At 42.7% G+C, this 27500-nt stretch overlaps 1 protein-coding gene and 1 long non-coding RNA gene across 6 annotated transcripts in view; both read right to left on the reverse strand.

Moving 5' to 3' along the window:
* The window catches only part of ift74 (intraflagellar transport 74), a 29682-nt gene extending 11246 nt beyond the window's left edge, over positions 1-18436 (reverse strand). The window contains exons 1-12 of one of the 5 annotated variants that reach the window (XM_087251651.1): positions 18230-18436; positions 15058-15143; positions 11070-11205; positions 6639-6687; positions 6450-6548; positions 6109-6169; positions 4504-4563; positions 4328-4389; positions 2907-3045; positions 2703-2765; positions 296-439; positions 142-182 (exon numbers count right to left, since the gene is read on the reverse strand). In XM_087251651.1, the coding sequence (XP_087107777.1) occupies positions 142-182; positions 296-439; positions 2703-2765; positions 2907-3045; positions 4328-4389; positions 4504-4563; positions 6109-6169; positions 6450-6548; positions 6639-6687; positions 11070-11205; positions 15058-15143; positions 18230-18260 (971 nt within the window). In that variant the 5' untranslated portion in view covers positions 18261-18436. 5 annotated transcript variants of the gene reach the window in all.
* A 4108-nt stretch (positions 18437-22544) lies between these two features.
* Positions 22545-27500, reverse strand: part of LOC147843756 (uncharacterized) — a 7552-nt gene continuing 2596 nt past the window's right edge. The window contains exons 3-5 of the long non-coding RNA XR_015490903.1: positions 26562-26824; positions 24411-26447; positions 22545-24171 (exon numbers count right to left, since the gene is read on the reverse strand). This is a non-coding gene — a long non-coding RNA (uncharacterized LOC147843756). The remainder of the gene's footprint in view (positions 24172-24410; positions 26448-26561; positions 26825-27500) is intronic.

Raw genomic sequence — 27500 nt, forward strand, 5'->3', positions numbered from 1 at the left:
ACAACCAGTTCTGGATTCTGATTGGCTGTTGGTGTTTCTCCTCCATCAGCTGGGTAACTGCCCCTGACAGTGCCGATCGGTCCGTTGTGTGTGTGTGTGTGTGTGTGTGTGTGTGTACAGCTGCAGGGTGAGAGCACTCACTGTCTCTCCATGCTGGCGATCTCCTGGTTATTCTCCTTCACCTGAGATCAGCAAAAGAGCAAAGCTGGAGTCAGAGGAGCGGAACTCAGTGTGTGTGTGTGTGTGTGTGTGTGTGTGTGTATGTGTGTGTGTGTGTGTGTGTGTGTGTGCTGACCGTAGTGAGGAGGCGCTCTCTCTCGTGCTGTGGTGAGCCCAGACTCCTGTCCTCCGCCTGCAGACTCGCTCTCCGGTTCTCCAGATCCAGAAGCTGCTCATGCAGAGACACGGCAGCCTGCTTAGCCTGAGAGTGCAGGAGATCCTGTACACACACACACACACACATTTATTTATTCAATATTAATCTTCATAGTGAGTGTGTGTTGTTAACTTCTGATATGATGAGTGTGAAATTAGTCGTTCTAGATGTCCTAAATTCCTGCCCTAATCGTTGATATCAGAAATACACGTGTATCATGCTGAAATATAAACGCAGATATCAGGATTAACATGGTGAAAGCTCTTGATATCAGGGATTGACATCTTTACTGATTCTTGATATCAGCAGTTCAGTTTCTGATAACAGTAATGCAGATTGTTGATCTTAATATGGAGAAAATAGCATTTTAATATGCCTGAATTAAGCTTTTAGCGATGCATATTACTCAAGCAGAAGAGAATCTACAGTAGGAAACTGCTTTTGACATAAAATAAAAAGGAAACCACTGATTGGAGAATTGATTAATGCAGGGTGCCCGCGGGTATTTAAAAAGTCTTGAAATGTCTTAAATAAAATTTTCAATTTTTACGGTCTGAAAATGTCTTGAATTCTGTAATGTTTTCATAAGGAGATCTTCAATTTCATGTCCGACTCGTCTTTTTTATTTATTTTTTTAACCGCTATTTGACCAGAGCAACATTTGGGGGCAGCACTTCATGGGTGTATACATACGAGTAAGTGATTGATGAATGCGTTGCGTTGATACTTCGCCACCACGGCATTTTGCGAAATCGCAAGCATGGGCAAATGTTTGTTTGATGACAATTGGTTGGAGGACGAAAAGTATCGGGGGTGGCAAAAAAAACAGGCAGTAATCATGAAGGGAGGTGTGCTCTATCTAAAAAGACGATAAAACTGGGGACAATGGGCCGCAAAGCGCTCGATTCACACATGAAAGCAGAGAAGCACAAAAAGCATGTGTAGTCGCAGGCAAGTACTTTGCCCATAAGCATGTTCAGCAATGTTCCCTGACTCAGAGTGCGCGAGTACAATGTGGAAGAGACAAAACAGTATATTTAGCACGATTTGGTGTTGCCCCATACCAAAAGAAGAAACTAATTTCACGAGCAAACAAGGGCGCTTTCATCATAATGTTCGATGAGTCCGTGAACGCAGCAACGGAGACTTACACTTGCACTTTAGACGTTGGTCGACTGACGAGACCGGTGCCCTGTTGTCAGGGTTGTAAGGTCAATCAGCACTCGGCATAAAAGTTTTTGCGTCCCTTTGACCTGTCTTGAGCATGGCTCTGGCGAGTTGTGCCACGCTAATGCTTCACCGCATCAATCTGTGTTGACACACTGAACACTTTCCTGTTTTTTTTTGTTCAGGTAAAGTCTTAAATTTTCATTTTAGAGGACTTAAAAAGGTCTTAAAAGGTGTTAAATTTCCTGTTAAAAAATGTGCAGAAACCCTGTTAATGTAGATCAGACAGCTTTTAGAAAAGGTAGACAGGCCTCTGACAATGTCCGATGTCTTCTTCATGTTTTCTCTACTTTTGAGACATCTGACATCCCTCAGCTTAGACGCTGAAAAAGCTTTTGATAGGCCTGAATGGAGTTACTTAAAGTATTTTTAATTAAAAATTAAAGTATTATTATTAATTATTATTATTAATTAAAGTATTTGGCTTTGACTCTAACTTCATTCAGATGATAAAACTTTATATATCTGCTTTCAGGCCGTGGTTCAAACAGGGCAGATCATCTCTAACTCTTCCTGTGAGCAGAGGATCTCGACAGGGCTGTCCTCTATCACCTCTATCTTATAGCCTGTGCTGAAGGTTATAGAGAAAGAGCAAATAAGGCAAGATCCCATGACTGTTCCAACAAGAATCGAAGACACGAGTCATGAAACCTCTCTTTATGTTGACGATATAACCCTTTACTTTACTCGCCAGATCGTCTCCCAGATTCTAAACCTTTTTCCACATTTAGCAGGTTTCCACTAGTGATACACGTATATTCTTGATATCAAATATTACAGTTTTTACCAGCAATGATTCAACTGTTGTATCAAGAATAGACATTTCCACTGTGTCCATCTGACAACTGATATCAAGAACAGAAGCTGGCACTAGCAGGAAATCTATCTCTGCTGTGTAAAATTTAAATGTTCACTAGTAAGAAATCAATTCTTGATATCAGCAATTGTATTTCTGCTATGGTGGCATCATTGCTGATATCAGGAGTTAATGGTGTTACTAGTTAAAATGTAATACTGAGATCAACAATTGAAAATAGGTCGAAAACAGCTTGTCATAATGTGTGTGTATGTGTGTGTGTGTGTGTGTGTGTGTTCTGACCGCCTCCAGCATCTCTCTCCTGCTCATCAGTGTGTCCAGCTCCTCCTGATGCGTCTCCAGCTCCTGAAGCAGAGCAGAGCACAGAAACTGATATAGATGCAGTCAGCAGAAGAGCAGGACAGCACACCTGTGGAGGACACCTGAGGTGTGCTGACCTGCCTCACTTGTGTGTGTGTGTGTGTGTGTGTGTGTGTGGAGTGAGACCTGCAGCAGCTCCTCATTGCTGCTCTTCATCTCTCTGTACTGCTTCTGCTTGTCCTCACTCATCTTCTGTATGATGTCCTGAGCCGCTCGCTTCTGCTGCACCACCTGCTCCTCCACGGCCCGGATCAGATCCTCTTTCCTGACACACACAGGAAAGAGCCAACAATGAGCAAAACCATGAAAGAAAATGATGAACACAGCACTAATGATGGTCAATAAAGCCGTGCAGGAGACGCTGAGAGCGTGGAGGGTGTGTTATCCTGCTGAAGAGCACATCAGGTGGTGCAGCTCCTCTACGGCAGGAGAACAGCCCTGATCCTCCACTGCTCCTGTCAGACCATCATCACTGACGCCTCACAGCACAATTACTCTCTTATCCACGGTAAAACATGTTGAGCAGTGACGATGAATAATACATAACCCATCCAGAAGATGAAGATATCGGAGCTGTGTGTGTGTGTGTGTGGTCTGCTGGACTGTGAACACACAGCAGGTGAGTGCTCTTCTATATTTAAGTGATGTGTGTGTGCTGCTTCTCTCTCCTGGGCTCTGTGTGTGTGTGTGTGTGTCTAGTGCTCGCTCGCCTTCACAGACCCTCACTCCCATCCTCAGACCGCTTCTCTATGGGCTCACCGGTGCTGATATTTGGACTTTATCTACAGTGATACACAGATCTCTATATTACAGCAGATCATGGCATGCTAAACAGGTTTAAAGTCCCCATGAGATCAAAAGTAGCCCTACTGATGTAGTCAGCTGACAGTGCCAGATCTGACACACCTACTTTACCACAACCAATCAGCCTGCAGTAGAAAAAACAAGCCACGCCCACTGTTTGCTCATTTAATGTCCCGTTTCTATAGGAACTGCGTCACAATGTGAACAGAGTAAGGATTGTTCATGCAGACTTAAGGGTCGTTCACACACACATTTCCTCATCATTCACTCCGCCTCTACTGCACTCATCATGTCTGCTGCCTGCTCACATTACTATTTAAACTGAGCTCCGTCAACACAATTCTTCATTAATTCTGAATTCACAACTCTTTTTGGACAGTTTACTTGTTTAATGTTCGATCTACTTAAATCTGTAAAAACAACTGAGGAAGTGTAATCCATGTGTGTCAGGACAGCATGAAGGGTGATTTTACAGTGTAGTTTAAACCTTTAACCTAAGCCTAACACTAAAGGAGACGATTTGAAGAATGCTGGAACATGCAACTGTTCAAATTACCGGCTTCAGCATTCTTCAAGATATCTCCCTTAGTGTTCAACAGCAGAAGGAAACTCAAAGGTTTGAAACTAGAGTAAAATTGTATTATTTGTTGAACTGTGCCTTTAAGAGAGAGAGAGTGTGTGTGTGTGTGTGTGTGTGTGTGTGTCTGTTGCCCTCTAGTGGAGAAACTCTGCAGAGCACCTACTGTCGTCTCTGTGTGAAGATCACGTCTATACTCTGAGCTTCTCTGTCGTTCTGCGCCTTCAGCTGGAGAAAACACACACACACACACAGACACACACACACACACACACACACATGCAGAACATCAGCAGAATGGCAGGACGCTGAACAGGAAGTGTCCAGTGATGATTTGCTCACCATGATGATGTCATTCACCACTTCCTCCATCTCAGTGTTAGTGTTCAGCTTGTCCACCAACTGCAGAAACACACACACACACACACACACACACACACACACACACACACACACACACACACACTTCTATGTCTGGCAGAAGTAGGTTTGGGTGTCGTTTGGGTTTATTTTGATACCGGTGCTAACTCGATACTTTTAAAACGGTGCCGGTGCCAAAACAGTGCCTGAACCGATACTTTTAAGCCACACAATTAAGGTGGATGACTCTAGAGAAATCTTTCATTTGACAAAATCTTTTTTTTTTAAGTTTACTAGAAGAATATAATTAGAGTTTAAAGTAAACATCAGTTCATATTGTATATATTTGAATGACATTAATACATACTTCTTTCTTGCATCAGTCTGCTGTCTTCATAAACAAGATAATTAAATAACTTAAACTCAAAATAATCTTCCATGTTCGTTTATTGGACAAGTTGTACTGGTGTAGGAGAACACATTTCTAACATTCACGTACATCAAGGCACATCGCTGCACCTGTTCACTTTAACAGACAGGCCTACTGCTGTGGTCAATTTATTTTGCCCTCCCATTGCTTTACAATCATGTTTCTGAAAATTTTTACGGTGTTTCCTAAAAAAACAATGATTCTGGAGTCATAATAAGTTCTATTTATTGTTTATTTCATGAATAAAAGCTGCTTTTAATTGAAATAAAAATAAGGTCAGTATTATTAGCCTCCTTAAGAACATTTACTGTATATTTCTGAATTACACCACAAATCTGTTACAAAATCATTTGACTATTTATTTCAACTTCCGTAGCTCAATCATGTGTTGAAGACGGAAATCAAAATGAATGAAGGCAAAACTAAACTTGTGTGAATAAATGCTTGAATATGACTGACATGAGCGTGACTGAACACTACACTTGATCAGTGTCTCGCATCTGTTCATTGGCACTTGCCGACTGTAAATTCAAGACTGCATTTCCTAACGTGAAACTATGTGCACTAGATTCCTGATTAATAACGGTCTCCGCATAGCCGAGCACTTCCTATATTAAAGTGTTAAGATCGCTATTACCTGTGTCAATTTGGGCGTCCACCTCTGTCGAATGCGGGGAACTAGGCTAATGCGCGCAGCTCCGTCACTGACAGGGAACACGTGCGCACGGTGCTGTGTGAATGCTTGCTTGTAAAATCCGCTTCAGAACGCTTAGTTTAAGCAAATCTGATGAACGTGATGACGCGTGTAGATCTGACGAGAGTCGCTCTCGTTCACCGAATGCGCTGTACTGCGTGTGTTGCGTGCGTCCGTTCCCTAAGCAACAGGAACAAACGCCTGACATCGCCTGTCTGTATTCCTCAGAGTTGGTCAGAGTGAAAGGTTTAGAGATTGTGTGACCACGCGTACCTGTGTGGGCCTTAGATGCACCGCTTAATGCTTCTTACGTCCGTGTCGCAGCAGCAGTGGCACCAAAATTAGGCACCGAAACTCATATGCTGATTTGATCCAGTACATACCGGTTACAAAGGTACTGGTGCTATAATGGCACCCAACCCTAAGCAGAAGGGTTTGCTCTGTGTGCTGTAGATCAGCGTACCGTATTATAATCCGCCAGCTGACCCTGAAGATCCTTAATTTCACCAGCGAGGACTTCTGCTCTACTCATGCACACACACACACAGAAACAGACACACACACACACACAGAAACAGACACACACACACACACACACAGTAATTAGACCTCAGAACAGCACTTATCAGATGTGTAAGTATTGTGTGTGTATGTGTGTCATTGATCAATCATGTGTGTGCGTGTCTAGTAACTCTGCAGTGGTGTGTGTTACTGATCAGTCATGTGTGTGTGTGTGTGTGTGTGTGTGTGTGTGTGTGTGTGTGTGTGTGTGTGTGTGTCTGCAGGTGTGTGGGATGAGTGCACCTCTTCTCATAAGACAGGTAGACGGAGTTCTCCTGGTTGAAGGTGTCGATGTCCTTCTGCAGTCTGCTGGACTCCATCGTCAGCTCGTTTATTTTACTCCTGAAGTAAATCACAGCACATTTACCAGCGCATCACATCCAGGAGACACACACACACACACACACTGTTATAGGCAGAACACATACACACCTTAATAAGCCCAGATAATAAGACTTGTCCAGGATCTGCCTCTGGGGTCCTGCAAGAGTCAAGCACAGAGTGAGTGATCTCGCTGCCCACAGCTCTCCATCTCTCCACAGAGCAGACACATCTTTATGCCAGACATTTCTTTATTCCCTCATTTATTCTGCAATGGGGAAACTCCTGGATTTTGAAAAGGCGTATTACAGAAACATGAGGAGCTGTGTGGATGAGCATTAGCAAACCTCCTGGTTTATTACTGGTCTGCAGATATCCGACACTTGCTGCTCTGGTGCCTTTCTAATGATGAACCTCCTGCTTGGTTAGGGATTGACAAAGCGTCGCCCAATCCCAATTCTCCCTCTTAGGCCATACTCGCACTATGTACAGTTGCCTCGAACCTGGCCAAAGCACGCTAGTTCCCCCCTCCCGTCTCCCCCGACGGCCCACACTCACACTACAATCAGGCCTGGGCACGCTTACGTCATCACTGCTGCGCTGTTCAGTGAGAAGCGCTCTCGCTCAGCACAGTGGAGATTTCTCTAGTTATATCGTGTCAGTGGTTTGATATGCAGTGACATGCAGTCACATATTTCACCAAACAGTCCTTAGGGATGCGGGGACACGCAGTCAGATATTTCGACGTACAGATCCGCCACTTTTGGCGCTCATAAACAATCATGAAGCCCTCGTGCTGCAGGAATGAGGAGGTCTGCTGAAGGTGCAGCTGCCGTGCTGTGAGGAGTTTGTGTCTTTAATAAACTACGGCAGTTTGCGTTCACTGAACAGTTAGAATGATTAATAAATCCATATCAAACAGTCCCTTAAAGTCACGTCTCGCTTTCAGTTTCGGGCTTTGGTGTGAAATAAACTGCGCTCAGGCCCACCTCTTCCAACCGGGCCAGAGCCGGCCAGGTGAACCGTGCCTAAGCCTGATTAAGCGCACTCACACTTCTCAAACGATCCGGGAAACGGGCCTGTGCACGGTACGGATGACATGTGTGAGTGTGAGTAGGCCCTAAGCCCTTCCCCTTACCCAATCTCCATCCCAATTCTCTTTATCTTGAAGGCGTAGGGCAGGGGTCACCAAACTTGTTCCTGGAGGTCCAGTGCCCTGCGGTGTCGGAGTTTAGCTCCGACCCTAATCAAACACACCTGAACAAGCTAATCAAGGTCTTAAGCTGCGGTCACACTAGAGTTTATGTGTGTGAAATTCATACGGAGCTGTGAAAAGGGGCAGGATTAAACAAGCTTATTAGACATTATTATAAGCGAGCGATTGCTCCATGTTTTACATTTCTGTACAGAGAGGTCATGTTCTGATCCTCGATTGGTCTTACACAGTCAAGTGATGCGATTTCGCAGGTCAGAGTTCACCAAGCTTGAACTTTGCACCGCAGCAACCTGAGAAACTTGACACATGACCCTGCGTTTCCGGTCTCACACATTGACGTGCGTATATATGGAAGTCTATGGGAGGAAAAGCTCAGTGTGAACGCAGCTTCACTAGGTATACTTGAAACACCCAGGCAGGTGTGTTGAGGCAAGTTAGAGCTAAACCCTGCAAGGACACCAGACCTCCCGGACCGAGATTGGTGACCCCTGGTGTAGGGCTAAGGGGAAGGGGTAGAAGGGGTATCTCCTTCAACTGAGATTTTTCAGGAGCACACTTGAAACCAAAGGGTAACAACATTTCAGCAGCTCGCTCTCTGCAACTCTCACATGGTTGCCCACTGAAGCTAAGCAGGGCTGCGCCCGGTCAGTATCTGGATGGGAGACCACATGGGAAAGCTGGGTTGCTGCCAGAAGTGGTGTTAGTGAGGACAGCAGGGGGCGCCCAACCTGTGGTCTGTGTGGGTCCTAATGCCCCAGTATAGTGACGGGGACGCTATACTGCTCAGTGAGCGCCGTCTTTCGGATGAGATGTTAAACCGAGGTCCTGACTCTCTGTGGTCATTAATAATCCCAGGATGTCCTTCGAAAAAAGAGTAGGGGTTTAACCCCGGCATCCTGGCCAAATCTGCCTACTGGCCTCTGTCTATCATGGCCTCCTAACCCTCCCCATATTCAATTGGCTTTATCTCTGTCTCCTCTCCACCAATCAGCTGCTGTGTGGTGTGCGGTCTGGTGCAAAATGGCTGCCGTCGTGTTATCCAGGTAGATGCTGCACACTGGTGGTGGATGAGGAGATTCCCCCCACTGTGTAAAGCGCTTTGAGTGCCCAGAAAAGCGCTATATAAATGTAAGGAATTATTATTATTGTTATTTCCCAGAATACACCAGCCACAACGGCAGTATGGCTGCACCCGGAAGTAAGGAGATCCATTTATTAGGTTTTTTTGTCATTATTATGAATTTGTACAACAAACAAGCTCATGTTTTATTACATTCATAACCGCGCTCGTGTTTTACCATCATGCTTTATAAAAAACACTAAAATAGTATCTATAATCTCTAATAATACCTGCAGTACAGCAGCCCCACAACATTCTGACAATCTGAAATGGGCCTTCATGTGCTGCTCCCTCACTCCCTTCTCTTTCGTGCTGACCCATGCCGGTTTCACCATTACCGTAGGCTGTATAGGCATTATAGGTAAATTCTGGGTTCAGCTCAGACGTCACTGCACTGCACGATAACCCTCGCTGTCCTCCCTCATCTAATGATCAGGCTTCTGGCTTATATTAAAGACCTCTACTCTGATAATAGTTCTGCACCATTTGAACAACTCAAGTGTCGAGTCTACCAAAGCCACAACCTTTCAGATCATTTCAGATTCGGGATATCACCCGTAAACACTTTCCAGCCGCTGCGGTACCACCCTCTGGCCTGATCAAGACCATCTCTAATAATAATGCTGGTCTAACTGGAGACATCTCTGAGATTTGCAACACCTCGCTCATGTCCACTCCTCCGCCTCTGAGCGTTTGTGTTGTACTCGGGCTGGGAAGACATCTGGTCGACGATTTTACACAAGGTCCATTCATCATCTGTATGTGCTCGTCATGCACAGTAGCCCACAGAGTCTCCTGGTGTAAGTGTAAACATGTTCCCTGATATTGACCCAAACTGTGATAAACGCCACAGAAATGTGCTGACAGTAGGCGGTCACTCTCGCAGCATGTCACATCTCAGAAAGTTGAAGCAGTGACTGTAGAATGAAAGGTTGTCTGTACCGTCCAGAAGAGTACCAGAGCTGATATAGCACAAGCGACATGAAACTCCAAGTGTGAAGAACGTGCCCCCCCCCACAACCCACCCGGCCTATTCAGTTTCATATATTTTCCCTTTTCTCTCCCTTTTAATATGTTTTTTTTTACTTTTTTCTTTAATTATGATTATTTATTGTGCCCAATACACCATGCTGCACCTCAGCTCTCACCCGTAATATTCTTCATTTGTAAAATTAATGCTGTCTGTTTACTCAATGTTAGGGATGGCTGACGTGAAACTGATGTTTGGACACAGTGTCGAGATCCCGAAGTGTTTTGAAACACTGCACCGAAGCATGATCCAAACACCCAAGTCACGTGACTAAAGTGTTTAGAAACACCTGGTCACGTGACTAAAGCGATTCAAAGCATCGATCAGCTTAGAGACCTGGCGAATCTGCATTTGACTGCCAAGGTCAGGGGAAATCCCTGTTTCATATGGCCTAGTGGACTGAGCGAGTACACGCTGTTACTATCCTTCGAATGACGTTTTGGGTTTGAATCCCGATTTGTACAAATACTCCGAAATCATGGTTTTGTGTATTTTAATCATGTTTCTGTTTTATGGTGTAGCCTAAATAGGATACAGCTGCAGTTACGCCATCAATTTAGCATCATTTTTATAACACTGTAAAACAATAATCAATATTTTTACAGTATGGTTGGGTTTAGGGTTTGGGTAGACATTAGTGAAATGCCATAAACGGGAAATTAAATGAATAATATAAATAATTCTTGATAACTTCAGGCCACAGTGTCTGATCCAGCAACAACCCTGTTTTAAGACCAAAACAAGACAAATTTATTCACAAAGTGTTTATTCGGATATCAGAACAATGTTGAAACAAAACATTACAAGAGCAAAGCATTACCAACTGGTATTAAAGCATTTCAAAACAGCAGTATCAGCCTGGATTCGAACCCACTATCCCCGCATAGCAGTCTGACACCTAAACCACTGTACTAAATTACTTGAAGGACAACGCATAAAAAGTGGGGTTTAATGCCTCAATTTGCTCAACTGTTCTTTGCTGAAGCTGTTTCAGTGTTTCATGCAGCCTGACTTCGCCCACCACTACTCAATATTGTACTGTTGTATATATTTGTTTCTTCTATTTGTACTGTTATTGTCTCTTTTACTTTTGCTTGTTAACCGTCACAGAAATCTGATGAATAAATCTTAGAAACAAAGTTCAGTGTGTGTGTGTGTGTGTGTGTGTGTGTTCACCTTTGATGCCCGTCTTCATTCCGCTCAGGCCCTGCTGTGTCACCGGACGATCCGCCACTTTAATCTGAGCTGACAGAACTCCAGGAGTGGCCAGATGTGCTCCTCTAGTGCCCGGACGGGCCGTCCCTGGGGCCATCTAACACACACACACACACACAGAGAGAGTCAGACAGAACACTACACAGAGTCAGACAAACACACACAATTCAATTCAATAATTGCTTTATTGGCAAGACAAATGTTATAAATGTAATGCCAATGCAGTTATCAAGCTTACATAAAATGTAACATACATGTATATTTAAACAAAAAAAAAAACTGTACACACAGTAAATAGTGGTAGTAAAAAAAATAATAAATAATAATAAAAAAGATTATATTTATATTAATAATTACATAAAATATCAACAATACATCATATTATTCAATATCACATTAATATTCAAAATATTATATTATTATTTATGAAGGTAAATCTGTTGCGTAACTCGAGAGCTTGCAAATGTAAATGTGAGCACTTGTGATAATAATATTTGTATGTGTAGGTTGAAATGTACACTTACAGCTCTGATGTGAACAGCTGCATCCCTCGATTTGCACACACACACAACAATCCACACACTTGTGTTTTAAATTGGAAGTTGCAGATTAATAGTTGTGTATTTGTAAAATGTCATTTACAAATACAAAATGACAGACACACGTGTGCACGGCAAATTTGATTGCATCTTATCTCTACAACCACAGGTCGGCACTCACAACCTCTCAGTTTCGTCAGTACAACTACAAATCTCCCGCGCTCTGACTTTTGCTACACATCTCCCGCGATCTCTGTAGCAGAACTCATCTGTGCACTTGCAGATGCAGAGGCGTGAGCAGCGCGGGGCGGGAGAGGGGCGGGGCAGGTGTAAAGCTGTTTGATTGGCTGATGCCTGACCAATGAACAATGCCAGCAGCCAACAGGACTGAGGTGCAAAAGAATCATTTCCCACGATTATTTTATTATTTAGGGTTTATTTAAACTCTTTTCTGAAGAGATTCTTGTTAAAAATCATAAATTCTGTGGAAATGTACATACCAGTAAAAGAGCAGCAAAGCCAGTTTATTGGCTAGAGCCAGCCAATGAGATGGGGCGTTTCTGTTTGTCAGGACTCAGGGCAGCTCACGTTGTTGGAGGCCTCGAGCAATCAGAGGGTAAGTTATGATTTTTTAATAATTATCTATATGTTCAATACTGTTAGCTAAGCTAAGGACTGTGCTAGGTGCTTCTCTAGTTTGTTTTTTTATATAAGAAACAGTTATGAGTTATGTAGGAGTTGCTTTCTATCATGTTATATCGTTCTAAAGATACAATTCAACCCACATGAAATAAGTTGTAATAGTATTTATAGTAAATAATATTACGTTTTTGAACCATACTAACTATAGTAAACTGTATTATACTGTATATACTGCAGTATCTACAACTTTGTTAATGAATGCAACAGCACACTGTAATATTAACTAGCATGAACTTTAATAAATTGAAGTATATATATATATATATATATATATATATATATATATATATATATATATATATATATATATATATATATAGCTTAAATTTGATAAGATTGAAATATAGCTATCTGTTTAAAACTAAACATTCTAATGTCATTTATTATGCAAATATCAAGTTGAAACAAATCTGTTAAGAACACATATTTATATGTAAAACCTAATACATTTTAAAGCAGTTTCATTTCTTTCTGATTTATACATCTACATCCATTACATCTGATTTAGGTCCACAACTTGCATCCTTCAACATGATATGTGTGTTTAAAGGAAGAGCAACTAGGTGAGGGAGACAGTGTCCATCGCTCGGCTGAGGGTCCACTTTGAGCATCTCATCTGCAGGGTTAAGCAACATAAGCTGAACAGTCATCATCTCTCTCTATTACAGCGAGCATCAACCAGCTTTACACAATGGCTTGCTTTTTGCCCATTACTAAAGGTTTGAGCAAAGGATTAAAGAGGAGATAACATTTGATGGGTAATGATGAAGTTGGATTTACCACCTCCATCTCATTATGAACAAGGAAAAACCCTGAAATATTTCAATACAAGTAACTAGACATTTGCACTGCACTTATTTGCACTGTAAATTTTATTTCACAAATTAATGTTAAACATTTCACTTACAGCACAGGTGTCAAACTCAGTTCCTGGAGGGCTGCAGCTTTGCAAAGTTTAGTTCTAACCCTAATTAAAAATACCTGATCAAACTAACTGAGTCCTTCAGGTTTGTTTGAAACTTTCACTTAAGTGTGTTGAAGCAGGGTTGAAACTAAAAACGTGCAGGGTTACGGCCCTCCAGGAACTAAGTTTGACAGCCCTACTTTACAGTAAAGTGTAAAAATACTACATTAAACAATTATCAAAATAAAAGTTGTGTGTTGGTGAGTGTGTGTTTTGTTCAAATCTGTAGTCATCTTGGCAGGTAAAAAGAGAAAACAAATGGTCGGCTTCCTCTTGAATGATCTGAATCATTTTGAAGTGTTTGTAGATGAGCTGGATCATCATGTCATCTTTAGCATAAATAACATCCTATTCAAGCTATGCAGCTTCTCTGAGTTCCTCATCGACTTGAAACATGCTGATCTCTCCTGTCACTCCATCCTTACAGGAAACTGTGAAATAACCTATAGTTAGTAACGTTCATAATTAAAAAAGTGATATAAAGGACACACTGTACACAAACATGTAAATAGATAGATAGATAGCCGTGATGCAGGTTATTATAACAAAAACCAGTATAATCAGTGAGAAACTGAAACGCCTAGTGTTATTTTTAATTGCTATTAATGTGTGTGTAAATATACTTCAATTTATTAAAGTTCATGCTAGTTAATACTACAGTGTGCTGTTGCATTCATTAACAAAGTTGTAGATACTGCAGTATATACAGTATAATACAGTTTACTATAGTTAGTATGGTTCAAAAACGTAATATTATTTACTACAAATACTATTACAACTTATTTCACGTGGGTTGAATTGTATCTTTAGAACGATATAACATGATAGAAAGCAACTCCTACATAACTCATAACTGTTTCTTATATAAAAAAACAAACTAGAGAAGCACCTAGCACAGTCCTTAGCTTAGCTAACAGTATTGAACATATAGATAATTATTAAAAAATCATAACTTACCCTCTGATTGCTCGAGGCCTCCAACAACGTGAGCTGCCCTGAGTCCTGACAAACAGAAACGCCCCATCTCATTGGCTGGCTCTAGCCAATAAACTGGCTTTGCTGCTCTTTTACTGGTATGTACATTTCCACAGAATTTATGATTTTTAACAAGAATCTCTTCAGAAAAGAGTTTAAATAAGCCCTAAATAATAAAATAATCGTGGGAAATGATTATTTTGCACCTCAGTCCTGTTGGCTGCTGGCATTGTTCATTGGTCAGGCATCAGCCAATCAAACAGCTTTACACCTGCCCCGCCCCTCTCCCGCCCCGCGCTGCTCACGCCTCTGCATCTGCAAGTGCACAGATGAGTTCTGCTACAGAGATCGCGGGAGATGTGTAGCAAAAGTCAGAGCGCGGGAGATTTGTAGTTGTACTGACGAAACTGAGAGGTTGTGAGTGCTGACCTGTGGTTGTAGAGATAAGATGCAATCAAATTTGCCGTGCACACGTGTGTCTGTCATTTTGTATTTGTAAATGACATTTTACAAATACACAACTATTAATCTGCAACTTCCAATTTAAAACACAAGTGTGTGGATTGTTGTGTGTGTGTGCAAATCGAGGGATGCAGCTGTTCACATCAGAGCTGTAAGTGTACATTTCAACCTACACATACAAATATTATTATCACAAGTGCTCACATTTACATTTGCAAGCTCTCGAGTTACGCAACAGATTTACCTTCATAATTATTCAACATATCTTATTATTCACACACACACACACACACACACACACACTCACCGCTGTGCCCACTCTGCTGGCGGTCTGTGGTCTTCCAGCTCCAGGTCCGAATGAGCCGCGACTCGCCGGCCGCTGACCCGACATCACTGACAGAAAATCAGCAGATTAAAGATAACCAGCAGATCATATTAATGCGCCTCACACACACACACACACACACACACACACACACAGTGTCGTAACCCTTTCTACAAAGCCTTCATGTCGGGTGTGAGGTCTATACCGCACATCATGGACGTGAGGAGGCCTGAACTGCAGTGATGAGGGAACAGTGTCTCTGTGAATGAGGATATCAGTGTGTCAGAGGACACTGAGCTGGAGCTTACCGTGTGTTAGAGCTGCACAATTAATCGTAAATATCTCGATCTCGATTCTGTCAATCATATTTTCAAGTTCAGGAGAGAAGAAAAGGCGGCTGCGCGAATCTTCACACTGTTTTACATGCGTTGTTCAGCAACGCGGACACCCCCAAATGAAAGAGTCACATGCTGTATTTATAAGATACAATTCACCTCATAAATGTCATGTCTGTCTTCATGTAATGTATTTGCGACCGCAAAATCACACGTGATGTGAGCTGCTGGCTGTGTGCTGTTACCACAGAAGGCCGGGGGCGCGCGCGCCTCTGAATGAAGCCTACTGTAGTGAACAGAACCTGCATATGCTGGGAATTACAGGCAAGTTAATGAAGTTGTGAATAACATCAGTTTGTGGCAGAGAGTGATGGTTTGGGAGCCGCGCGGGAAGTGAACCGCTCTTAGCCATGACAATGAAACCGAGAGCGCGCACAGTGTTGCAGATGTAGCTGACTGACTCCAGCCCAAACAGCATCCAAAACCCGGCTAATGCAAAAACCCACCCAGTGTTCTGCATTCACGAAAATCACGTCAGTGACAGATTTTAAGCAGAAAACGACAGATTGTAAGCATATGTCTCAAACACAATAATTCAACTTCAGAATTATCATCAGCATTAGTGACCAGGACACATCTAAAGTCTGTTCAAGTCCACCACTCCTAGACTAACATTATACAACAATCAGCATTTTAACAGTACAGCTACACAAAGCCTACTGCTGTTTAACCATGTTTGAGATTAACAATAATGATAGCGCACTCATATTAACCTTCATTCACATCTACAGAATCGCGAGAAAATCCTGATCTTTATTTTAGGCAAAAAAATCGCAATTCTCATTTTAGCCAGAATCGTGCAGCTCTACTGTGTGTGTGTGTGTGTGTGTTATTCCCGCATCTGATCGTGTGTGTGTGTGTGTTGTTTACCGCTGCTTTGAGTCTCGGCTCTGCCTCCAGAGCAGCACCAGCACTGTTTGACTGACTGAACACTGTTGTACACCGAGTCCTCGGCTGATCATGTGACTCCTCTGCTTATAATGAGCTATAACGCTTCTCTGAGCTTGTGTCAGCTGAATGAGGCGTTCATTAAGAAGAAGAGCGACTGTAAATCCAGTTACACCTCGATTATGAGGACACTGAGCTCCACGCGCAGAACACGGAGACTGAGCCTCGTGTAAACAGATGTTGAAGCTGTTGAGTTCAAAAGAATAACGAATAAAGAATAATGAATAAAGTTCTTCCTCTCTTGAAGAACTCTTGAGGGAAACCCGCAGAGCAGCCGCAGCGAACCGCTAGCGTTAGCATTAGCATCAGCTAGCAGTACAGCGGTTATCCTCCTGATCTGCTCAAACTAACCACACGAGCACACCTGATGAACACACAATAACCCGCGCTGGCTTACCTGCGACTGCGCTGGAAACACGGTGTGTTGACGGTGAGCACAGCTTCAGGTTTAGCCAAAGAGCATAGAATCACCAAACACTCGCCTCAGAGTTGCTAAGCAACCACGCTATCGCGAGATTTCCTGCTAGTTCAGCGCCATAGATATATACACTAGATATCGCAAAGGGACCCTGAGCATGCGTCAATAGCGCCGCCACATTGGTACAGTGCTCCCAGGACAAATGTCATTCAACCGCACTAGTCAAGACAGTGTTATTACATGAAGATGCTGGACTTTAGCGCTGTCTACGGGTGTAGTAACGAGCAAACAAAGAAAACAAAGCACAAAGGCAGAACATTTCATAGGAAATATTAAGTTTTTTTTTCTGTTTTTGTATGTTCTGAACTTTTGTGCTAATCAGGTAACGTTATTGATGATAATAGTCACTTACTGCATTCACCATAAGACAAAGAAGCTTAACTCGCACTAAACACTCGGCTTATGCTAGTTTTGTTGAATAAAATCAGCAAACAATGCAGAAGAAATATGACAACGAGATGCTGCGCTGCCAGAAACTGGTATTAATGTCGGCTAACGTTAGTGAAAGAGTCGTTCATAACAGAGATTCATTCACAAACGAATCGCTCCCTCCGTCAGTATGAGGAGTGAAAGCAGGAGAGGAGCTGTGTTTCAGGACATGATTAGATCAAATTTACCATGGAGGGTGAATAAAACATTTCTGTACACACAAACACAAGCTTTTAGTCAGGAATGCCCGTGTGGTCACTGATCCATCAATGTAGAAAAGTGATGTCAAATTATAATTTTCGTAATTAGAAAAAAAAATTACATACTAACATCCAGAAAAACTCTTGATCACAGATATGTGAAGTTTCATAAACTAATTTCGAGAGGAGCACGTGATATGATTGTGCACCGCTGGCCACTCATCCGTAATCAGTAATAATCCAATCAGAATGATCCTAGCTTAGTATAAATGGATCACTTTCTCCTCATTGCACTATCTTCATTTTGGAAGAATGCTTCCCGCTACAAACGCTCCAGCATTTAAACTACGCTTCAGCATCATTCAACCTTCTGGCATGGAAGAACAAACAAACAATCAACAACAACAACTTCTCCAACCAGAACCCCGCTCTCCCCAAAACTCCAGCAGCTGCCTCGCCAGCAATCGAGCCAGAATCCCCGCAAGAAGCCGGCATATCAACTCTTCCATCTTCTACTTCATCTGCCCTTCACTACACAAGCCACAACTTCGTCTAAACTTATGACGCCGGCGATTCAAGCCACCGGAGAGAAGCCGAACTCACAGATCTCCTAACGTTAACGGTCCACTTTCGGTAACGTGCATGCTTTAAAGGGAAGTCTGGCGAGATCAGCGTGAATAGAACGCTTTAAATGAAGAACTCACCTCTCAGCCTCCCGCTGGTCAGCAGATCCATAACATTCTGACAGCTGAAATAGTTCGAAGGCAAATGACCAGGCAATCTAATCCATAAACATTATTCCATAACACCTTCATTCGTCGATATACATCCATGAAAAGGTGCACTGATATCCAAACCAGCTGCTGGTGAGAGTGGAGCCAAACTTTCACGCATAAACATTGTAGCGATCTGATCTACAAAATGGCCGCCGGCATTTGCACTCAGAACTCTTGACCGTGACTCCAAGGAGCCAATAGCTTAAAGGGGAAGTATCACCATCCAATGACCTTTCCAAAACTGGAGACGGTCCCGCCTTCTCTCCCGACAAATTCATGAATGGACTGCGTGCAGAGACTTTGATTCTGGCCAAATAATCATGTTGAGATTACAGACATGTTACTTATCATGGATGGAGTAAAGCCATGATAAACATTACATTCACACAGTTCCTATTAAGTGGCAACATCATTTTTAAGTTTGATGTAGGCAGTTGATATATTTACATTTTATTAATAATTATATATACATATATTTAAAAAAAAAAAAAAAAAAAAAAAAAAAAATTCTGAAATGAGTATTACCCAGCAAGTGATAGACAACCACACATCAAGCAGTAACCCTTCTGTATCACGCCAATTGTGACTCTCATATCAATACACCTGAATGTCAGTCAGTTTATAATGACAGTAAGAAAACAATTTCCTGCTCGACTGCAACAAACAAGAGGAGGACATTTCTGGCCATGGAGTAGCTTTTCATACTTATACTTTTTGTTAAATACATTCGAGTTTAAAAACTTCTATATCAGTAAGGGGTTTAAACTCATCTCCATCATCATCTCACCAGCTCTCCAAGAGGTTTCCTGGACTTCCAGCATAGAAATGCCCCATACGCTCAGTTCTCCTTCTAATTACCACCCTGCAGGAGGACAAATGCCCACTTCTACAACCCTGGCACATTGTGACATTAAGTATTGGAACATGCATTAACAAAGGCGCTTCATTCACAATCATCCATACACTTATGAAGACTCCTCCCACGAATATCAGCCAATACAATTAATCATGTCTGCTGTACATGTGCCATGTTGCTAAGATTTCATTTCTAATTCTCTCTTGTTTTCCATTTTAGAGTTCAAGACTGCCAGCTCCTGAAACTGCCCTAATCCAACCCATCACACTCTTCATCCAATCCTAATGCATTAACACTTTTCGCAAAGATACTTTCTGCCTATACAGCCCACACCCTTGATATCATATTCACATGTCCCCCCCCCCCCCATATAGTCTTCATAGCACTATTGACAATATTTAGCACTCATAATGCTCCAATGCTGACTATCATTTGTACTTCCGCTATAGCAAAGTCGCTCCGCCGAGCCTCATTCTTCTTCTGCACCAACCCCCCCCCCCCCCCCCCCCCCCCCCGCCCGTCTTCTTCCCATTTATAGATGACACAACTGCCCTGTCACACGATTCTTATTTAAGAGATGCTTATAGCAGTTCTTTGCTCCACAGGTTTCCCCCAGATCAAATCCCAGTCACTCTTACACAGGGTGTCTCCGGAGTATCATAAGGTGTTGGGGGCTGATAAGTCAATATAGAGGAGTTTGAGGGCTTAAAGTATTAGAAAGTCTTAGATTCCTTTACAAGGTAATACATTTATTGTTGTACAAGGTATCATCGTTTGCTAAAGTTTGACTGTATTCAAGCCGTGAATATCAGGATACTAGGTAGTTACGTAATCAGTAAAATTCTACTAAGGTTTGACAGCTTGCCGCTTGTTTACTGCAACACTATCAGTCTGCAGCTCTATAGGTGACAACCTGTCGAATCGGCTAGATTTTAATATACATGTGTCTGTATTCGAATGTTTAGTTGGATTCATTTGTTACATTTTTAGTAAATATTCCGTAAGATAAATCTCGCCAGCTTTTTTGATTGAAAATGGTGATAAGGTCTTTAAATGTGTGGGAAAAGTATTAAAGGTGTTGAATTACTTCTCTTATTCCTGTATACTATGTTTCAGAATATGTGCAGCCATCACAGAAGTACAAAGGGCAGCAACAAATCCAGATCCTAGAAAGGTGGTCACCTGATGCCTTCAAGACATGCGTCCTAGCCACTGGCCCCCCAAAGAAGCCCAGATGGCTCTTGTCAGCCATAATCCCACATCCACTCAAGGGCGAGGGTGTGACCCAGCCACCTTCTTCTTTTTCTTCCTTCTAGCCTGAGTAACACTCAGTTTCCTCCCCCAGCCACATAGGTAATTGGAGTTTCATCCAAGCCCCCCGTCACCCCGCCACCCTGGCCGTTTCCGCTGGAGTCTTCACAGCCCCCTCCCATTTCCCGACTCCTGCCGGACCCCGCCCCCCCTAAAGCTCTGACTTCCGCAGAAGTGTTACCCCGAGCTACGACCCCCGCAGGGGTCGTCTCACCGTCCCTTCCAGGCCTTAGCAATCTTTATTTATATATATATATCTATATACACCTGTACATAGATATATATTTATAATAGCGCTGTCACTCCCCCGCTCCATCTCCTAACGGAGTGTTCCTCGAGCACCTAACTTATCCCGTCACCCTCTAACAAGAGTCCTTCACTGTCCAAATCCCCTTTCCCAGACTCCTGCTAGAGTAGGCCAGCTTGCCCTGTTCCCTGGGCGCCGACCCCTGCAGGGGTCAGTCACTGCCCCCCCCAGGCCACTGAAACTCATTATATATGTATATCTATGGACTTTCATTTATAGATATATATTTATATAGAGCGCTGTCACTCCCTGCTCCATCTCCAGTCGGAGTGTTCCACGAGCATCGACTCCAGCAAGAGTCTGGCCAAACTTGCCACTCACCCTCTAGCAGAAATCTCCACCGCCCAAATCACACTTCACGATTTCTGCTAGAGATGGCAAAATAAAAAATTGCTGCACCCAACTCCCGCAGCGCCCATTCTGACTCAGAAGTCTCCTGATCACCCCCTCCAGGCCTTAGATTATCCCATTATATATATATATATATATATATATATATTTATATACTCTCTCATATATACATATATATTTATATATATAGCGCTGCCACTTCCCTGCTCTATCTCCGTTTGGAGTGTTCCTCGAGCATTTTTGACTCTTAATGAGCCAACCCCGCCCACCCCTTATGGCCCCCCTTCACTAGTCTCCACCCAACCCCCTCCCCCGCTCTGGCTTCCACTGAAGTCAGTTTCAAACTTTGCTCCAACTGGAGCCCCCTACTCTTTCTTCATTTCTTAATTACTATATCCAGCAGCCGGATATAGTAAAAACTTTCTAGCTTTTTGGGGGAAATTCTTTGAAATACTCGGCTGCTGTCCCGAGCTAGAGGCATTTTTTGGGGAGCGATCGAGACCTACCTGATCTCGGTTCTCCTGATATGCTTCTAGACCGGGCGGGAGCCCTGGGCTCAAATATCTCCGAGCTCAGGGTTCTCTCCCGGGACAGCATGCCAAACCTGCTATAAGTGCCAAGCATATCTAAGTGGGAACTCTTGAAGTGAAGTTTCATAAACTAATTTCGAGAGGAGCACGTGATATGATTGTGCACCGCTGGCCACTCATCCGTAATCAGTAATAATCCAATCAGAATGATCCTAGCTTAGTATAAATTGATCACTTTCTCCTCATTGCACTATCTTCATTTTGGAAGAATCCCCCCTTCCACCCCATCTCCTCCTTTTTCTCCCCTTCTAAAGGGGGAGCGATCGAGACCTACCTGATCTCGGTTCTCCTGATATGCTTCTAGACCGGGCGGGAGCCCTGGGCTCAAATATCTCCGAGCTCAGGGTTCTCTCCCGGGACAGCATGCCAAACCTGCTATAAGTGCCAAGCATATCTAAGTGGGAACTCTTGAAATGTGTGTATGTGTATATCTCTGGCTTTGGATGCCCACAGTCCTCCACTGTACATTGGTCCCGCATTCATTTTAAAGGAGCGCTACCCTGTAGCAATTGCCAATGCAAACCAGCCCGCAATGATCATGTTGCTTATTAAATACAATCAATGAAGCAGAACAGTAAAGTCCGACCTCTCTGTAACAGCACTGCATCTGTCAACTAGCAGCTTCAAACATGAACAATTAACCTATCTTTATTGAAGGAATCAGTGATTCCCACTCTTCATCCTTCTAGAGCAGCGGTTCTCAAACTTTTTCCACCAAGTACCACCTCAGAAAAAAAAGAGTCTCTCCAATACCACCATGATGACTGGTATTGAAATACATAGCAGGTCTAATTGAGCAGCTACACATTTACAAACATGGCAGATTAATTCTTATTGTCATGAATATTTATTATTGTCAGCCACTTGAGCTATAACACTGTACAGTGCTTACAGGTAAAAAAGATAAATAAAACACAACGTTTAAATGAAAATGAGCTTTTAAAGTTAATTAAGAATGACACTGTACTTACAAAGTAAAAAGTAAACTGCTGTACTTAAATGTAAAGTATCATCATATAGTAGCCTATTCATCAACACCTGCAAGTGCTTCTGGGACCTCATAAATGCAGGCTATACCGTATGTCAGCATATAACTCATTCTGATACATTTTTAGACATATGTTGCACGCATATATGACTTATTTGTATATCTTTGATAACATTAACTTGTATTTTAAATACATGAATTGGATTTACGTATTTAAATCAGAAATTAGATCTGCTTACTGCACCTTAGAGTAGGCTTCGTGTTAGAGAAGCAGGTGATTAAACTATACCTGCCAACATTGGGATATAAAAATACAGCATACGCCCCCAACAACCGTAATAGACATGGGGAGGAAAACAACCTCAAATGATAGAACACACAACAAACATTAGAAAAGTTAGAATAAAATGAAAGGTTTAGCCTATTAAAATCAATTCACTAATCACTTTGGTGTTATCGTACGCGTCAGGGTTATAAGTGTGTTCATTCTTTTACTTTATTGATTCAGCAATTCCTCCACGTAACACTAGAAGGAAGCCTGTGTACCACAGTTTGACACTATTCTAGAGTGTTTAAAACATACAATATTAATATCCGCTTGTTAAGTGATGACGTGTTTGTGATGTATGTATGCTGTTTCCGGGTCCAAGCCGCCATTCATTTGAGTGGAGAAATCATTTGTTTATGATCATGTTTTATTCCTATCACACATTAAAGTTAATTTTATATAAAGTCATAGTGTACACAACAATCTCTGGGCTTGCTGAAAACAAATACCAAAAATTTAACAATTTATAAAAAAATTAATCACTTTCTGGCCATCGGATATTAGGCATGGACATATATACTGCCATCGTGATTTTCAAAAGCCTTAAATCGCTTTGTAAACGTTTATTATGACCATTTCATGAGTCTCCCCATTCAGTTGAATAGAGCGCTTGGACCCGGAAGCCGCTTCGCGTGACGTCACACTTAACAAGCGGATAGCAAACAGATTCTATACAAGAGTCTAGATTGAGTTTTTACAATGTTTTTTATAAGTTCCAAAAGCAAATAAATACAACACTTAACCAAAAGTGAAATGCATTACTGAAAATTAATGCAATAAAATACAATTAATAAAATATACATTCTGAACTCACTCAGAGCTCACTAAAAAAACAACAACAAGAAGTAACATTATAGAATGCAAAGACATGAATAATGACATCCATAAGCAAATCATATCACGTAAATATTTAAACAATATTCATAAAAAAACATTTGAAAAAGGGATGCAACTGCATTAATGTTAATACCCAAACACAAACTTCAGTATTCCCTTCATTCTCCTTCCCTCTTTCTTACATTAAGGCTTATATATATGTATATGTACACACTCACTGCAAAAAATGCTTTTCTTACGTAGATTTTTTTGTCTTGTTTGTATTCCAATCATCTACAAATTCATAAATCAAGAAGCATTTTCTAGACAAGCAAAACATATTGCCTCATTTACAGAAATAATCTGCCAAAATGAAGTGAGATTTTCCTTAAATCAAGCAAAATAATCTGCCAATGGGGGAAGCAAAATAATCTTGTTTTTTGATTTGTGATGAGATTGTTTTGCTTGATTTAAGGAAAATCTCACTTCATTTTGGCAGATTATTTCTGTAAATAAGACAATATGTTTAGCTCGTCTAGAAAATGCTTCTTGATTTAAGAACTTTTAGATATTTTGACTAGAAACGAGACAAATAAAATCTAAGAAAAGCAGTTTTGCAGTGTATATATATAAATAAGTACTTATATTTTTGAGATGCATGGTCCAGAGCTCATATTAGATCAATTCAGCTAGGGAATAACTTTATAAACATGTCTCAGGAAAAATATTGCCAGTGTGCAACATATGTCAGACATGATTGCAGTTCAGTAAAATGTGTTTTAGACTATATAAAAAAGCCGGTCTGTAAAACCAGGAAAACATAAAATATTGAATATAAGAAGTCGACATTTTATCAATCTGCAATTGCCTCTAATCAGTAAATGTGCCACTAGATCATGTCCTGAACATCATCATCAGCACTTAAAGCAATGCTAAATATGCTGTTGTGCTCGTCTCTTCCCGTCATTTTCCTGCATCTAAAGAGAAGCGTTAGATTAGTTTATTTCTATCAATCCTAATGAGGCGGTTAAAGAAGCCAAGGTCTGTGCGCAGATTTGCGTTGTTGTTGTTGTTGTGACCGGTTGGTCTCGCAGAATTGAACGTCTCACACAACGTCTCTTTCAACTTTAATAAAATGATGATTTTTTCTTTTTTCAATAAAAACGTATCAATATTTAAGCACTAAAGCACTGTCGATAAAGATCTCTAGCGTGTTGTAGGCCCCCTAGTGGCGGCGGAATCCTAAGCAGCGGCTTAGTTCACGTTATCTCTGCTCAGAATGCACAAGCAGCGCTGCATTAAGCTGCATCTCCATCTCCATCTCCCCGCCATGTGTGTTTTACAATACGAACACTGATGTTGAACACATTAAACAGTTCCTCTGCCTCCCGTCTTCATCTCTACACAGCTTCGTTACACAGTGACGTCTGATGATGAGCTCTGCACACACTCTTCATCATCTGTGTGTGTGTCTGCGGGTCCTGCAGGGTTAAGGTCAGGGCTCTGGGCGTGCCGTGTCCTGCCCGGCCATCACCACACACACCTCGTACACACGGAACGCAGCGAACGCAGTGGCCAGGAGACACGCGGCCCCCAGAATGTACCACCAGTTGAAGAGGCCGAAGGAGACGCCTTTAATGATGCAGTACAGGCCGAAACACACCAGAGCCACCGCCGAGAACAACTGCACACACAGCGGGGGGCCCGGGGAGCCCTTCTCCTCCCCCATGCTGGAGCTCAGAGCAGCGGACGGCCCTCACGAGCCCACGAGACACGCAAGAGTCCAACGGATTGGCCCTCAGGAGCCCAGGGCACACGCAGAAGACACTGAAGAGACCAGCAGACAGGCCCTTAGGAGCCCAGGGGACACAGGTGACCAGCAGATGGGCTCTCGGGAGAACAGCAGACAGACCCTTGAGAGCCTAGTGGACCCTCTGAAGCCTGGCAGATAGGCCCTCGGGAGCCCAACGGAACCACAGGAGCCCAGAGGACATTGAAGAGCTCAGAAGACGGACACGCAGGAGCCCAGCGGACGGACCTTCAGAGGGCCAGCAGATGGTCAGGAGGCCAGCGGGGCGTTTGATGATGCAGACTGAGCAGATAACGACAGGAGCTGCCGCATATATACTGCCCTCAGCCCCAATCTCAGATTACAGAGCGCAGAAACACTCTAATTCTGCAGCCGCCCGCTGGATTAAACCCGCAGAACAGTGATTACGCTGACCTGCAGCTTCTGCTCATTACCCAGAGTGACTGACCTGCAGCTTTAACAGTACTGTCAGCTCAAACACACACACACACACGCGCACACACACACACACACACACACACACACACACACGCACACACACGCACACATACACACACACACACACGCACACACACGCACACATACACACACATACACACACACATACACACACACACACACACACACACACACACACACACACACACACACACGGTTCAGGAGACTCTAACACATCCCATTGTGAAGGATACGAGGAACAGGGTGTACTGATGAAGTGAAGGTTGTTCTTCATCAGTCTGAGAATTCTCCATGGCTTTATTCGAGTGATTCAGTTCACCTGAGTTGTTCCTGTCGCGGGTGCACAGTGTGTGTCAGAGCAGATTAACAGATGAAGAAGAGAGAACATAAAGCAGAGCAACACTTCAGACATGATGACCAGGGTCAGATTCAGAGCGTACTCACAGCAGTGATGTTATTCTGCATGAGTGCTTCAGTAAGAGATGATCTGGAGCAGAATCAGTGCAGATCTGGAGTCAGTTCAGTGAATGTGGACGAGTTCAGATCCACAGAGATCTCACACACCGGTTCAGTGCAGAACACGAGGAGTCAAAGCAGAGAAATGCGGATTCAGCGGATGAGGAGGCTCCTGTGTGTGTGTGTGTGTCCAGCAGGTAGAGCTGTGGCGCAGCAGTAACTCCACATCCTGATGGAGAAACACTCGAACACTGATTAAAAAAATAAATAAACTTAGTCTCAGACCTCTCAGACACACTCTGGAGCTCATCTCCTGCTCAAAACACCAGAGTCACATCAGGGAGAGGGGGTTCTGGGTGTTGTTGTGGGTGTTGGTATTGTGTGTTGTTCTAGGTGTTTAACGTTTTGGGTTATGCGTTTAATTATGTTGTGGGTGTTTTGGTTGTTGCTGTGTGTTGTCATCAGTGGTGTAAAGTTACTAACAACAAATACTCCAGTTAGTGTAATCGAGTAGTTTTTCTCAGGAATTGTTCTTTACTCAGTAGTTGTAATAATGTGGACTTTTACTTTCCCTTGAGCACATGTTTAGTGCAGTGTCTGTGCTGTTACTCCACTGCTGTCCTTCATCCTGCAGCACTACTGGATTATTTCTTGTCTATGGGGATTAGAGAAGTCAGTGCTGTGATTCCTGTCCAATCAGATCACACACAGAGGGTAAATCACATCATACTGAACTCCCTCAACACATGTGCACTTTACATTGCAGCAAACTGTCTGGAAGCATTACAAGTGTCCAAGAAGATGTTCAGAATCTTCACACACACTGACCCAGAGACTGTTTAGATCAGGGATGCCCAAACAGTCCTGGAGGGCCGGTGTCCTGCAGATTTCAGCTCCAGCTTGCCTCAACACACCTGCACGCATGTT

The sequence above is a fragment of the Danio rerio genome, chromosome 5 (assembly GCF_052040795.2).
Source record: "Danio rerio strain M-AB ecotype USA chromosome 5, GRCz13ab, whole genome shotgun sequence".
Classification (NCBI taxonomy): Eukaryota; Metazoa; Chordata; class Actinopteri; order Cypriniformes; family Danionidae; genus Danio; species Danio rerio.